Source organism: Aspergillus melleus, assembly GCF_016097325.1.
Source record: "Aspergillus melleus strain CBS 546.65 chromosome Unknown contig5, whole genome shotgun sequence".
NCBI lineage: Eukaryota > Fungi > Ascomycota > Eurotiomycetes > Eurotiales > Aspergillaceae > Aspergillus > Aspergillus melleus.
The window spans coordinates 3,655,211-3,669,650 of NW_025763374.1; the positions used below are offsets into that span (position 1 = coordinate 3,655,211).

The window sequence follows — 14,440 nt, forward strand, 5'->3', positions numbered from 1 at the left end:
TGCAATTGTAGGAGGTCAACGAAATCTATCGTAATTCTTATACAATGAGTCCTGGTTCCCGAGTAAAGATGGGGAAATGCGGGGGGATCAACCACGGCTGCTCCTCGGTCGTCGGCTACGCACTCGTTTCCTCTTCCAACGGCCTACCGATACTCTCGCGAGGGAAAAGATCCGAAAATTCCCCAACGTATCCAATTCTGTATATTCTAGATGTATCAAGTATCTATATGGTTATCTAGCTCTATCTCTTGAGATTGTCATCATATCGTAGTAAGCATCCTATGATCTACAGGCCGCCATTCTGTTTCACGGATCCAGAACGAGCTGCCGGAGAACGGGGGTACCCAAAGCCATTCACGCGGCCATAGAGCCACTTGAGCGTCGCGGTGCTGATAGCCATCACCACAGCACTCAACACAAAGAGTCCAACGCGGCCTTCGAAGGGCACTTGCTCGAAGATGGGATACGGGTACCTGATACGTGTGGGTGAGCCACCCGTCTGCGTAGGAGCGATCTTAAATAAGTGATGACTTACCATCCATTATGAGCAAAGCAATGCTCAATCCAAATCCAGTAACCAAAGGCGATCGTGCTGGACAAGCCCAGCGCCGGCACGATGGTGATGGTCCAAGGCGGAGACAGTAGCAAGAGGTCGATCAATAAAACGATGGAAGGGACCGCGTGAAAGCTCACATCTTAAGTTCAGGTTGGAGGTTAGGTTTTGGACTCTCTCTCTCTCTCTCCCTCCCTTTCTCATGGTGCATAGGCTTACCGGCACTTAAAGGAATCACGGCCCAGGCGGGAATCACCAGGCGTTCATCGATCTATTCGACTGTTAATGCAAACACCCAGAAATTCCAACCAATATCAGAATCTCGACTGCTCACCAGGCGAAGGCTCCAATAAAGAATGCTGATCAAGACTTCCATGGGCGCACTGCACATGGACAACAAGTTCTTGAGCAGGAACAGTCGAGCCGATAACGTCACGTCCGCCGTCAACCCAACGGCGAAAGTAAGAATCGACAGAGCTAATCCAATAACAGTCAGGTACTGGAAATGCCACCCATAGGCTTCGTTTCTAGAAGGTCATTAGTGTTTCGCGAGAAATCTCCATCGCAGGAACAAGAACGCTTACGCGCGGTTCGGATTGTCGTGCATACTGGGATCAGATAGTAGTCAGTCTATGGGCTGAGGAGATCCGGAGCACGAATAGCCGTATTTATCGCTGTTATGATCGTTGGACCACCAATCCAGCAGTTATGTCATGCTATAAGCATCGAACCATTACAGTTCGTATGTATGTACAGTACGATATGAGCGGGCAAAGAAGGAGATTACTTACAATTTGAAGGACCAAATGAAGCTGCAGAGACCGACAAGCTGCCATGCCAAAGGAGTCAGTAACCGCGCAAACGAGCTCACGTCGAAAACAAGTTACAAATGACGTACATGAACCAAGGCCGAGAAGCCTCTGGATGGACTCGAGACTCGCTGCAGGGGATGCTTCCTGATAAGGGAGCGAGCCGCCGTGGGGACATCCATGGTTCAGAAAGCGTTCAATTGCAGGGTAGGGGGATAGCTAATGAGGGAGATGATTGATCGGTCGAGAGCTGTAGTGGTTGGGCGTCAATCGGAGTACACAGTAACTAGACACAGTGGGGATGGACCAGAGCTATCCAGATGTGGCCCGAAAAACGTCCTGGTAGGATGCAAGGTGGCGGAAAAGAAAGGTGAATAACTGGTCAAAGGTAACAATCCAGACTGTATCCAGCTTAGAGAGAAGGTTGTTGCTGATTCTCGCTGTCGTGGCGTTGGACTCACGTGGATGCGTATTCCCGCTGCATCCCGGCTGACTAAGGAATCCATCTTGGTCCGAATTAGGCAAGAATGAATGGGGGAACTTCCCCGGTCTCCTCGGCCCCCGCCTGGCCGGAACAACTGTGGCACCGGCGGGCTTATCGGCTGACATAAGGGACCCCACACGTGGACGGCGATTGAACGAGATGACCGAATGGGGCGCTAGCGTTATCGCTCACTTATCGACTGGCCCGCCGTCTCCGCTCCATGAAGTCTGAGGACTTTAAGTAGCAGATGGGCCGGCTCTAGCTACCTACTCGTTGCTCCATACTCTCTATCTATCAATCAACTAGCTGTCCACCGGCGTATTACGACTGTCCATCGCCAATCTGTCTCCCCAGACAGCTAGGCCATCGCTCTGCGATTCCCGCCCTGACCAATCATTCGGTACCAATCTATTTCCTAACTTCGCTGCTGTCTCTCCACATACTAAACTTTACCTAGTGTAGTACTTACAGGCTCTTCTTGTCATCATCGCTTTGAACTCGTTTGCCTACACGTAGGACTGAACTGCCTAAGGTTTCTTTCGTGTGATCGCACACCTCGATGAGTGCAAATACCAAGTGTGGGTGCCTCGTCGATTATCGTTTCCTGTCCTCTTGGGTCAAACCATCAACCCGCCGTAAAAGGCCATCGACATCCTGCAAAGTTTGATCAATCTCGTAAAAGCCTGCTGAAATTTGTCTGTCTGCATGGCGACCTCACACTGTACAATCCATCGGATCTCCTCCATGTTCCGAGCCTGTGACTCGTCCTATCGCTATATCTGTTTTTCGTCGTCCTTGTATTTGGCCAATCCTCTCTGAATTCCAATGCCTCGTCCTCGCCGGCCCGGTGCTCCTGAACCCAAACGGAGGTCTCGCAAAGGCTGCTGGTGAGAGGGTTTGCCCGCGTACAATTGATGCAACATGGGACGCTAACTGGCATCCAGGCCCTGCAAAGCACGCAAAGTGAAATGGTCGGTAGCTATCCCCTTTGCCCCCGATTGGGAGTATCATTGCTCCCACAGCTCACTAATATCTGGCCGCAGTGGAGAAGAAAAGCCTTTCTGTTTGAATTGTCGGCGCCAAAACGAAAAATGTGACTACAGCATTCGCTTAAATTGGGGAGGTAGGACGAGAAGGTCTTCGGTGGATTCTCCAAGCTCCCAATCCAGCTCCCAGTCCGCCCAATTCTTCGCCCTCTCGCCACCAGACGTGCAAGTCTCGACCGATGTTGCCCCGCCCATTGTTACCTTGGATGCCACTGAGGGGGGTAATGTACAAGGCCAAGCCATGGATAATCTGTTCTGGGAGCCTGAGTTCGTGTCAGAGACGATGGCAGAAACTCCAATTCCTAGAGGGTTACATGATATTCAAGAATCCCCGGCTGTCCCCGAACAGACTTCTAGGCCTCCTTATCGTACGGATGATAAGACACCAGTAGAGCCAATTCAATCGTCCCTGGGTAGAGATGTCGTGACTTCGTGGTCAGCTATGTCCCAATCTACCTTGTCTAATGAGACAATCCCCGACCACCCGTCGTCTTTTTCGTCAATTTTAGACGTCTTATCTTATCCATCCCCAGCGGATACTGGTTCAAGCACTGGCTCCTTGGCACTTTTGAATTGGTCTCCTGCCACAGTGTCACAACCGATATCTTTTCTTCGGCAATCCGCAGACATATCGAAACCATCTGTATGCCAACTACCAGTCGAGCAGGACAAACACAGAATCATGAAATGGTACGATGGCCACCTGAGCGGCGTTTCCGATGCAGATGCAACTGATAGATCATCCAGTCGGGATCGCTTTCCGCTACCTGCCTCTTCTCAACGAGATCCGGCCATACTGTCCAATGCCCCCGTTTCTGCAGAGGACTTTTGCACCACAATCGTGGACGCCCCTCTCCAATCACCAAAAGATGGCACATTTGACCACTACGGAGTGGATAATCCTCACTATTCTTCTCGCAGAAGAGCTGTTTCGGGGTCAGATGGACCTGGTGGCCCTACTCCCTCTCAAAGGAAATGGTACACTTACCTGACGAGCGTCACGGACAACTACGGATTAGATTGCGGCCACCCAGACCGGGACTTGAACCAAAACGACGATCACTCGGCAATTGACATCAATTCTGCTCTAAATTTGGTGAATCAGCAAGGCGAATCCCTCTCTCATACAGCTGCGCCTGGCTCGTCCAAGAAAAGGGCCAAAGTTTGTTGCTTTGAATGTACTAATTTTGCCTACTACAAGTCTGCCGTTCCCATAAATATCCCCCGGTATCTGTCTCCTTTACCAGCCACATTGGTGCAAACACCCATCAATTTGATGTACTTCCATCATTTTCTCAACCACACTGCTAGGATGCTGGTCCCTCACGACTGTGGCAACAACCCTTTCATAACGGTCCTCCCAAGCAGTGAGTCTCACCCCGCCCCGATTTGCTTTTGGATATATGCTGATAAATCAGTGGCTATCGGGGACTCCAATGTTTTAAATCTGATGCTGGCATATTCTGCCAGCCATCGTGCCAGGTACCTGAAACATCCAGAGCCTGCCAACAGGATTGCACACTGGGTCAGCAGCGTCTTCCCCGCACTGCGTCTTGCGCTAGAAGATGCTCACAAAAAGACCACCGACAATCATCTTGCTGCGGCTATAATGCTGCTTTCCCTGAAAATTGTGTCTCCTAGCACGTTCGAGGTGCCCATTCCCTGGCAAAGTCATCTCAAGCTGGCCCGTGACCTCTTTCTGGCACGTCGAGAGCAGATGGTATACCCTGGCAATCGTGTCGGTGCTTTCCTCATCCGCTGGCTAGGGTATCTTGATATCATGGGGACTTTATCCTGCCGCCACAGTGAACCTCCATTGCTTGCATATTTTTCCTCGTTGAATACATGCTGCGTAGGAGAAGAATACGACGAGTACAGCGTGGACTGCTTCACCGGATTCACGCCTCGCACCGGTCTATTTCTGATGCGCCTTGGCCAACTAGTGCATCAATGCGATAATGAGCGTTTTGATGAGGTCGGCGCCTTTGTCCCGGGATGGGCGCCTTCGGCAGACATTATCTTTGATGCACAAACCTTGCTCGCCGATCTCGACGTCCTCAACATGCACGCTCATGCGAATGGGAGACATTTCCAGGATTCGATGTCCACAGACATTGTAGCTATGGACCAGGCCTTCCGCTATGCCGGTCTGGTCCATCTTCAACGCCGGGTTCTCGGTGCCTCTCCTTCTTCGCCAGCACTGAATAATGCCCTCGAAGAGCTCATGAATTGTTTGACCCTGATCCAATCGGGATCGCCCGTTGAGGTTGGAGCCGTCTTCCCATTGTTTACTGCAGGATGCGAGTGTCGAGACCTTGAACAGCGGACAGAGATCCAAGCTCGATTTGAGCTTCTAGAAAGCACGGGGTTGAAGCAAGTGAGTAATGTGATAGAGGAACCCCTGAATTCTCGATGGCTAACCTAAGTTAGATCCAGAATGCACGGGCTCTAATGCAAAAGTGCTGGAAGGAGGACCGCTTATGGATTGCCCTTGCTCAGGGTGAGTTCCTGGGCTGAGTTGGGGAGTCAACCAACCACCGCTTGCCTGTTCCAGCCTCGAAGCGCCGCTTTTGGTAAAATATTAGGTGGCTTTATCATGTGGTAGTACTTTAATAGCTGCACGAACACGGATATTGTGCAGAGAATACATGACAATGGGAGAAGCATCCGCGCTTGCTGGCGTATTACTGGACTTCGGGTATAATGCATTATCATCTTCATCATCATCATCATCATATCAATCCAGCATGCCTCGTGCAGCGCAGATGGGCTGGTTCATTTAGCCGATTTACCACCTTCGCTCTATCATCATTTTTGACCTTTCTTCAAACGCAAATCGTATCAAACGCCGCTCTGTTAGGGCTTGGAGTCTAACTGGCTCCTCTACACGTTTAATCTAAGACACGTTCCACCTTTCGAAACACCGCTGCGAACTCCAGAGCAATAGTCATCTCTTGATCCTCCGTTTGCTGAGATCCACTTCAAAACCAGCCCTCAATCGCTGTCTATCATATTGGCCATTCCTTTATTTTCTTGTGGTCAGACTCCGGCACTACTGAATTGATTTTTCTATTACTATTTAGCCTACAAACTCTCACTGAAAGCTTGACCCCAAGTGACTCAAAACTCAGTTTGCGTTCTATTCTTGTGTGCAGCCAATTCAGTTTCCCAACGAAACGTTGCCAGCCGCCCAAGATGGACGGGCGTAATCTAACCCCCGACAGTAATTTTGGCATTGTTTACACTCTGCTTCTCCTGCTTCTCCTGCTTCTCCCACCCCTCGTGTTTTCCATCCTCTTCCTGCTGTCCTTCATCAAAATTCACTCCGTCACCATGGATCCATCAAAGCTGTCAGAGTCTTCTTTCTCCGAGCGTGAGGACAGAACCGACAACATTCACTCTACAGACAAGGCGACCACTTCCGTTAGAACTGCGTCTTCCTCTCGCTCCCCAATACCACACCAGCTCTCCAATATCCTGGACAGCGCTCTGGACGATATCCACATTCCAATTCTGCAACCTATCGTTGTGCATCACAGCCCCAGAACTGCAGTGAGTCTTACATCTGTACGTTCCCCTTCAACACTACCAACTCGGCTGGATCCGGTTAACGCGTTTTCTTTCTTGCTCGGAAAGGCCATGGTTAACCTTAAGGACGGCGAAAACGCGGCAGTCGTTCCGTGGGATGGAACAATTAAGTGGGCCATCAAAGGCTGCAGTGTTTTTGACAATCGGGACCAGGAGTTAGAGGCCATGACTTACCGGCCGAACATGCTATCCCAGCAACGGATCCACAACGTCTGGATATTCCAGTATGGCGTGCGCTACATTCCGTCCAGCCAGGAGAAGAACATCTATCGCACCGTCCTCATTCAAGGCCTCCCTGCAAATATGAAGCTCGGTCAGGTTCTACCCAATATCCCAGGAGAGATATATAGTGCTCGCCTAGTGAGTACTCGGCCGATCAGCGGATCCAACACCGCCATAATCACGTTCGTTTTACAAGCCGACGCGGTGCGCTTCATCCAAGCCTCGAACAATGGGTTGAATTTAGGAATGGTGTCGGCCAAGGTGATCCCGGTGAACACTCCCACTTACCCCATGCCTATCAAAGTGGAGAGAATGATATTTGAGAAGAATCACACGCGGTGCCTCTGTGTTTACAATGCTCGTGGCAGTCCGAAGGAAAGCATCTCGCGAGTTCTTATGAAGTCCTGGCATGCCGAACTCGTCGAAAGTATCGAAGAAGGCCATGTGGCAGGAGAAGTTTATGTTCGTTTCCACTCTATCAAGACGGCGGTGGTGGCATGTGAGTTTCTGAAGGGCCATCCCGGTCTGTGTCATTGCAAATTTCGATTCCTGAAGCAATTCTGCGCTCTGCCTCCGTTGCCAGTCAGGGCACCATCGCCACTTGAGCAGAGCAAGGGCAATTCCCGCATCGGCATCTGGGATTAGGGTTGGCCGTCCTTCCCGACTTTCACGGTTTCGTCAAAGGGATCGTGGGCTTTCCGCCGGTTTTGCCTTTCCTTTGTTACTCTCGTGGACAGCATGCTTTGAATGAGTGAGCTGGGGCAGAAGCAAGGACGGGGGAAAAGTTTAAATCTTGCAAGGCGGCATGTATTTAGTTCTGCGTTTCTACTCACTCTGGCGACCAAGTTTCCCCCAGGAACTAGCGGAATGGACCTCCATCATCTACACCTACATTCTACAGTAGAGAATCTCTTGGCAATGTTCAACCCACTCCGAGGGTTTTTCCGTTCCAGGTTTATGCCTCTTGCAGGCCTGAGGCACCAAATGCGGTTTCTCATGACATCTCGAGACTCGTTTGGCTGGTTGATCGAAACCCCCGCCTAGATTGAACAGTGCCTTGGAGAACAACGCCAATTTATCGAGGATGATATGATTCAAGCCACGAGCTGACAGACGTCAACTTACGCAGTACAGCCTACTACTGCAATGTCCTCCCTGGCCAGTTTAAGGACCAGGACTGGCTGCCTCCAGTGTAAGCTAGGGCCTCCACGTACTGAACTACCTACGAAAACCTGTTGTTCATTTTGTCGGTGCCAGGTCGGAAGCGACGCAAAAAGTGCGACGAGAGTCGGCCGCAATGCACGGCATGCACTCGCAACGAGCTGGACTGCGAGTGGCCATCGGGTGATAATCAACCTCCCGATGGCCGACGCCGGCGATTCAATAGTGATCGGACCACTGTGCGAGTAGTAGCACCTTCGGGTCTGTCTTTGATTCAACTCTCGCCACCCGTTGTGATGCCAGCGCCCTTCCAGTCAGACGAGAACGCCTATTTATATCGATACTTCGTCTCTACGATCTTACCCCGTCTTGTCCGGCAGAGCTCGCTTGACCAAACGCACATGCTGCGCCTCGCGCCACAGTTCTCCCCGCTATTCGGCGCAATGGTCTCCGTGGCTGGAATGCAATTGCCATCTACGGCGCGGTGGCCTATCCATTTTGCCTTGCAGGGCTATCTGCACGCAATTCATTCGCTGCAGACGTCACTAACAGATATTACAAAAGCCGGGTGTGACGACCGGGTTCTAGCAACTGTGATCCTGCTTTCGGTGTTCGAGGCATGTCGCTCCATCTTTGTTTTCTCTACTAGATGTAGGGTAAGCTAATCGAATCACTGTAGTCCTGTCGATCAGATGCGGCACCTACTGTCGGACCTCATGTCACGGCTGCAGGGCTACTTCTTACCCAGCGCCGGCCCCGAGAGTTCCGCACCAAAGCTGCAGCCACATTCGATCGCGTGTGCGTCGAGTCGTTCCTGTATCATGCATGTCTCATGATGGTATTTGATCCCTCGCTCGACGCGCTTACAGAAGATCGAAACGATCTCGGGCTGTCGCTATATTTCGATAAGCCCATGAATCAATCAGAAGAAACCATTCTGCAGACCTCCTACAGGTTCTTTCTCCTCATTGCCGATGTTACCAGACAATCCCGGCAATCCAGGCCGCTTGAAGGCGCTGGGGTCCTCAGATGGCGGAGGCTAGACCGTGAATTAAGGCGCTGGACCGGTCTCACTTCCTCCGCCGACATGACTCTTGGGTTATGTTACGTGGCAGTCTGTATCCTGCTCCAGAAAATGAACCCAGACATAACATCTGCTGAGCGCGGCCGGCGAGTGCGCTCGTGTCTGGAGGAAGGGCTGCGGCGACTTCCCCTCTTGAAGATAGAATTATACCCATCTGTGTATCTGCTGTGGCCGGTGGCCATCCTCGGGGCCGTTGCCGCAAGGCCCGACGAGAGAAACATTGTACAAGATTTTATCAGCTTCGTTGTTGCCAGGAAATTAGGGGGGCAGGGCGCTTGGGTGCAGAAGAGATTGGAGCGAATTTGGAGGACCACCAGTCCTGCCTCTACGTCACCAGAACCGAATCTTGCCGGACTGCAAAGTCTGCTTGATGGGGAGTGATTCCTGATTACCAACACGAATGTACTCCGTAGTGTTGAGGCACGTTAGTCAGTCTCGGTGTACACTCCGTTTTGACGATCTGGCCCGGTTCCGACGCACGTTACACATCTCCACTTTAAGAGGCGCCCTCCAATCATCGATATTTGCGCGCTCAGAACCATCTATGGACGGATCAATGGCACACCTACACCATACTTACCTGCCTACCTACTTGCCCTACTCAGGATGTACTAAGGTACAGGGCAGCACGCCACCACGATAGACAACCTTTAAAAATGGGCAGTCTGCCCCCCCCCCCCCCCCCCCCCTTCCATCACACCTTGATCCTATCTCTTCTTTATCCCTAAAGCTTCGTCCTCAAGATGGCCGCGACAATTCTCTCCCTCGCCGAAGAGCGCTACCGCGACTCGCAGTCCTCGACCTTTCCACTCCCAACCAGTCCTTCCGAACCTCTCCCCGGAGCCCTGGCAACAATTCTCTCTCACAAGTCCTGCCGCGCCTTCCTCCGTGACAAGCCCCTTCCCGCGGGAACGCTGGAAACACTCCTTACGGCCGCCCAAAGCGGCTCGACCTCATCCCTCTACCAGACATGGGACGTCGTCGCCATCCAAGAATTCGAACATAGGTCCAAGGTTGCGACGCTCGCAGGCAACCAAGACTTCATCCGCCAGGCTCCCCTGTTTCTTGCATTCTGTCCGAATCTGCGCCGTCTAGACAACCTTTCAAAGCAGTATGAACAGCAACCGGCTAGGGCGCTCGAGAACATGGACATGTTTATCATGAGTGTCCTGGACGCGGCCATCGCGGGACAGACCGTTGCCATCGCTGCCGAGTCGCTAGGCCTGGGGGTCTGTTACGTCGGCGGACTCCGGAACAACGCAGAGCAGGTCTGCGAACTGCTGAACCTACCGCCGTTGACGTGGGGGGTATTTGGGATGGCGATTGGGTATGCTGATCCGGAGAACCGGCTTTCGGGCAAGCAGATTAAGCCGCGGCTGCCGATGCGGGAGATCGTCCATATGGAGCGATGGAGTGAGGAGGGACAGAAGGAGAATGTGGCGTCCTATGACAAATCTCTTGGGGCTTTTTATGTGGATGAATCGAAGTTTGGGCGAGAGGGATGGGGGGAGTTTGTAGCGGGCAAGGTTGCGCCGCGTGACCAGGACGGGAGAGAGAGAATCCGAGCCGTCCTAGAGAAGCAAGGGTTTAAACTTGAATAGATGGTCTAGCACCTCGTCTGACTTGGTTATCAGACAATAGAGCTGGAAGAATTATGTACATGGAAGGATCTGAGCATCTATACACTTTGAGATAGTATATATAGCGATGTACTTAAGGGGTTTAGGAATGACTTTGCTCTTAGGGACTATTTGAAATGAGCAAGTAGGTATAGATAGGTATGGGTATATGTGGTTAGTTGGTAGGTAGGTCACAGAGATCACAAAAAATATGTGTGAAAAAAGAAATCTCCCCGACTGGGAGTCGAACCCAGGTCTCCCGCGCTCGTTCTCGGTTGAGTGACAAGCGGAAATCATGACCGTTAGACCATCGAGGAATTGGTGAAGTAAGTCTTCAGATTAGCGACATATCAGCCTAGTAATTCGCCCTTCTGAAATGGAAGCCAACCCCGCGAACTTGGCATTCCCCATGCGGGTCTGCCCGGTGTCGATCGCTGCCTCTTTCTGCGCCTGGCGGACGATCTTCTCGTCCTTTACCCCAATTTGGCCTTCTCTCCTCGTCGCTCCCTGCCTTTCTACGCTCTTTGCCGCTTACCCCGGTCAGAATTATGAGCACAAGAAGGATGACGGCGTTCCTTACGGGCGATTGCTGACTCCCATAAATTGATCTGTTGCCCGCCCGGAGCTCCCTCATCCTTATCTATATCACCAATCGATTGTCATCCAGTGCCCACACTATGGCAGACGAAAAACCGGCCGTCGAGGGCTTATGCAAGCCTACTGATGTGGAGAAAACCTCCGATTCGCATGAATTCCCCCGCAAAACCAAGCTCGACCTATTTGAAGATCCGGACGAGGGCTTGAGTGAGGAAGAGAAGGCCAAAATCGTGAGCCCCTCCTGAAGACGCATTCCGAAGGCCGCCATGTCGCTGATGCGCCCGTCAGGATCGGGCCTTACTGTGGAAGCTCGACTTGCGACTGATTCCTTGGCTCAGTCTGCTTTACCTTATTTCGTTTTTGGATAGGTGACTTTGTCCGATTGCTACTCACGTAACCCCTTCCTGTCGCTGACGTCTCCGCCGTCAGAACCAACATTGGTAATGCCAAACTTGCCGGTCTCCAGGAGGATCTCGATATGTCCGACAACCAGTACAATGCCTCGCTGACCATATTTTTTGTTTCGTATTCGGTATTTGAGCCTTTGACCAATGTTTTGCTCAAGCGAATGCGACCCAGTGTTTTCATTCCCATAATCATGGTTCTTTGGGTGAGTAGCCTTTTGGCTGCTTCCGTCGCGCTCGGAGATGTTAACCGCCGGTGGCAATCGTGCTAGGGAATCTGCATGACATGCATGGGATTGGTGCATAACTACGCAGGGCTCATGGCGGTATGTAATGCCGGACTCTTCATCCCTTCGACGATGTAGCATTCCGGAACACTTGTCCGGGCACTCTCAGGCCGCCCGTTTCTAACGCTTGACATAGGTGCGATGGTTCTTGGGATTGACGGAAGCGGGGCTTTTCCCGGGCGTCGGATACTTTCTATCGTGCTGGTACAAAAGGTCCGAGTTTGGCGTTCGCATGGCCATCTTCTTCTCCGCGGCCGCGCTTGCAGGTTCGTTCGGAGGCCTTCTGGCGGCGGCCATTGCTCTGATGGATGGCATTGGGGGAAAAGCCGGCTGGTCCTGGATCTTCATCCTGGAAGGACTGGCCACAATAATTGTAGGCGTGCTCTCGTTCTGGATGGTCTATGACTTTCCTGACGAAGCAAAATTTCTGTCCGAGACGGATCGCAAGCGAGTTCTGCGCCGACTGGCAGCCGATCAACAGGCAAGTGCCGAACACGAACAGTTCAAGATGGCGTATTTATGGAGCTCCCTGAAGGACTGGAAAACGTACACAGGGGCCGTTATCTACATGGGTGCAGACGCATGTCTGTACGCCTTTTCTCTGTTCGTTCCCACAATCATCAGCGAGCTAGTAAGTCGTTGCGCACAACAAATTCCGGGCCACTTTGCTGACGGAATCTCAGGGTATGGCATCGGCATAGTATCCGATTCGGAGCCTCACGGGGTCCGCTAACTGGGAGTAGGATATAAAGCAATCCACGCACAGCTGCTCAGTGTGCCTCCGTATGCCGCAGCCGCCGTCGTAACGGTTGCCGTCGGATTCATCGCCGACCGAACACGTCAACGTGGAATTTCAAACATTCTGGTGTCCATCCTGGGCATCGTTGGCTTCTGTATGCTTCTCGGAGCCTCGTCGCCAGGAGCACGCTACGCTGGCACATTTTTGGGCGCCATGGGTATCTATCCGGCCATTTCCAATACCATCTCCTGGACTAGTAACAATACCGAAGGTGAGGCGCGATTCCTATATCCCGAAACGGTCCCAGATGATGGTCCAGGACTGACGATCAACCCCCGCGAGAGCAGGAGTCTATAAACGAGGAGTTACCCTCGGTATAGTGATCGGTTGGGGCAACCTGAACGGCATCGTCTCGTCCAACATCTATAGGGGCAAAGACGGGCCCAAATTCTATCCAGGGCACGGTACGGTGCTTGGATATCTGGTGGTGTTCTTGTTCGGCGGGTCATTGGTACAGTATATTTTGCTTCGACGGGAGAATGCAAAGAGACGACGCGGGGATCGCGACCATTGGGTGCAGGGACTGAGCCAGAACGAAATCGAACTTCTGGGGGACAAGAGACCGGACTTTATTTATACGCTGTAGGAGATCAAGGCGCGGGTTTTGCCTGGCGCGTGCGACTTGACTTTGCCAATCGGTGTTGGTCACACGAGCCCCAGGCAATTTATAGAAGCAGAGAATGAATTGGAACTGTGCTTGGATGCCAATGGCTCGTTGACGTGAATCATGTACTCGTAAAAAGAAATCTATCCACAAAGATCCAGCCGGCGTAGAGAAATCGATGGCGCCACCTCTCGATCGCTCCTTCACTCTTGCCGCCCGTATAGATTCACGATATCCTGGTCCTTCTTGGGTCCCTTCACCACATGTCGACTCGACCAGCTCATTACCTCTCCGGACTCGGGGCAAATGCGAAATGCATAGGCCGTGTGATACATGTCATTGATGCACAGGTGCTTCCCCCGGGCCTCCACCACCGCGGTTGAGGCAGCATCCCCAGCGGCGCCCGAGCCGGGGGGTGGAATGGGCGCCGAGACGAGCGAAGTGTCCGTCGAGTCGGACGCAGTCGCAATGACCTCGAACTCATGGAAGAGATAGTCCGGCTCCTCGTCGCCGTCCTGCGCGTCGGCCTTTTGCACTTTGGCAAACCACACGCTGACGCGCCCCGCCTCGCTCATGCGCCAGATGTATTTCTTGCTGAACCGCAACCCCGCGCCCAATCCCAGCGTGGCGGGCATCTCGCCTTCCTCGCGATAGACTATGTCGGCCGTGTCGTCGGGGCGGTGATCTGTGGACGGCGCGCGCAGGGGCCTGAAGGTGGCGGTGCCGCGGAGTTCGCCGTGGATGTCTCTCGCATTGGTGCTTTTGAGGATTCGCACGAGGGACCACGGTCGCGAGGATCGGCCGAGGGAGGTGAAGATCTGCGGTAATAGACTGGATGCCATTGCTGAGGAGGCCGGTTCGTTCGACATCTTTGAAGAATCGGCAGGGCGACGATGGGGGGAAGAGGACGAAGATCCCCGCCGAGAAGGCGGTTTTTCTCTTTGATCGCGGGCGGAGTCGGGATCCACTCGTCTGCACTTCCACTTTCGTCTGTCAATCTGGACTAATGAACACTGTTCTTCGAGATTATTTCCATATCTGAGATTCATTGGTATGATCAATGAATCTCCACTGATCTTTCGATTGCATCGTTGTCGGCAGATGAGGTACACTCAACCACGCGCTGACTCAAAAGATATATAGTTCTACGAACCCGCAATGATCATCACTATCAAGGGAGCAC

The 14,440-nt window shown here is 52.4% G+C and overlaps 7 protein-coding genes and 1 non-coding gene across 9 annotated transcripts; 5 read left to right on the forward strand and 3 right to left on the reverse strand.

Annotated features, from left to right (window-relative positions):
* Positions 1 to 286: 286 nt before the first annotated feature.
* LDX57_009611 lies at positions 287 to 1,780 on the reverse strand (the record flags this gene model as incomplete). Of its 2 annotated transcripts, none has more annotated exons than XM_046091344.1 (6): positions 1,452 to 1,780; positions 1,345 to 1,382; positions 888 to 1,161; positions 773 to 824; positions 536 to 695; positions 287 to 473 (listed from the first exon to the last, which is right to left on the reverse strand). In XM_046091344.1, the coding sequence occupies exons 3-6, from the start codon at positions 942 to 944 to the stop codon at positions 287 to 289; spliced, it is 456 nt and encodes a 151-aa protein (XP_045947321.1). In that variant the 5' UTR covers positions 945 to 1,161; positions 1,345 to 1,382; positions 1,452 to 1,780. The 2 variants fall into 2 exon arrangements, with proteins under 2 accessions (XP_045947321.1, XP_045947320.1); XM_046091343.1 differs by having other exon boundaries at positions 888 to 1,080; positions 1,138 to 1,161; positions 1,345 to 1,780.
* Positions 1,781 to 3,574: 1,794 nt separating this feature from the next.
* LDX57_009612 (fungal specific transcription factor domain-containing protein) lies at positions 3,575 to 5,409 on the forward strand (the record flags this gene model as incomplete). The annotated part of the gene is made up of 3 exons (XM_046091345.1): positions 3,575 to 4,259; positions 4,311 to 5,269; positions 5,323 to 5,409. The coding sequence occupies 3 exons, from the start codon at positions 3,575 to 3,577 to the stop codon at positions 5,407 to 5,409; spliced, it is 1,731 nt and encodes a 576-aa protein (XP_045947322.1).
* A 678-nt stretch (positions 5,410 to 6,087) lies between these two features.
* LDX57_009613 (uncharacterized protein) lies at positions 6,088 to 7,347 on the forward strand (the record flags this gene model as incomplete). Its single annotated transcript, XM_046091346.1, has 1 exon — positions 6,088 to 7,347. The coding sequence occupies one exon, from the start codon at positions 6,088 to 6,090 to the stop codon at positions 7,345 to 7,347; it is 1,260 nt and encodes a 419-aa protein (XP_045947323.1).
* Positions 7,348 to 8,695: 1,348 nt separating this feature from the next.
* Positions 8,696 to 9,328, forward strand: LDX57_009614 (uncharacterized protein; the record flags this gene model as incomplete). Its single annotated transcript, XM_046091347.1, has 1 exon — positions 8,696 to 9,328. One exon carries the CDS (start codon positions 8,696 to 8,698, stop codon positions 9,326 to 9,328), a length of 633 nt encoding a protein of 210 aa, XP_045947324.1.
* Positions 9,329 to 9,690: 362 nt separating this feature from the next.
* On the forward strand, positions 9,691 to 10,548 carry LDX57_009615 (NADPH-dependent oxidoreductase; the record flags this gene model as incomplete). Its single annotated transcript, XM_046091348.1, has 1 exon — positions 9,691 to 10,548. One exon carries the CDS (start codon positions 9,691 to 9,693, stop codon positions 10,546 to 10,548), a length of 858 nt encoding a protein of 285 aa, XP_045947325.1.
* Positions 10,549 to 10,795: 247 nt separating this feature from the next.
* On the reverse strand, positions 10,796 to 10,883 carry LDX57_009616. Its single transcript has one exon. It is a non-coding gene; the product is annotated as a tRNA-Asp (tRNA).
* Positions 10,884 to 11,243: 360 nt separating this feature from the next.
* LDX57_009617 (uncharacterized protein) lies at positions 11,244 to 13,239 on the forward strand (the record flags this gene model as incomplete). The annotated part of the gene is made up of 7 exons (XM_046091349.1): positions 11,244 to 11,393; positions 11,452 to 11,531; positions 11,593 to 11,773; positions 11,840 to 11,893; positions 11,991 to 12,485; positions 12,621 to 12,864; positions 12,941 to 13,239. 7 exons carry the CDS (start codon positions 11,244 to 11,246, stop codon positions 13,237 to 13,239), a joined length of 1,503 nt encoding a protein of 500 aa, XP_045947326.1.
* A 221-nt stretch (positions 13,240 to 13,460) lies between these two features.
* Positions 13,461 to 14,126, reverse strand: LDX57_009618 (uncharacterized protein; the record flags this gene model as incomplete). Its single annotated transcript, XM_046091350.1, has 1 exon — positions 13,461 to 14,126. One exon carries the CDS (start codon positions 14,124 to 14,126, stop codon positions 13,461 to 13,463), a length of 666 nt encoding a protein of 221 aa, XP_045947327.1.
* Between the last annotated feature and the right edge of the window lie 314 nt (positions 14,127 to 14,440).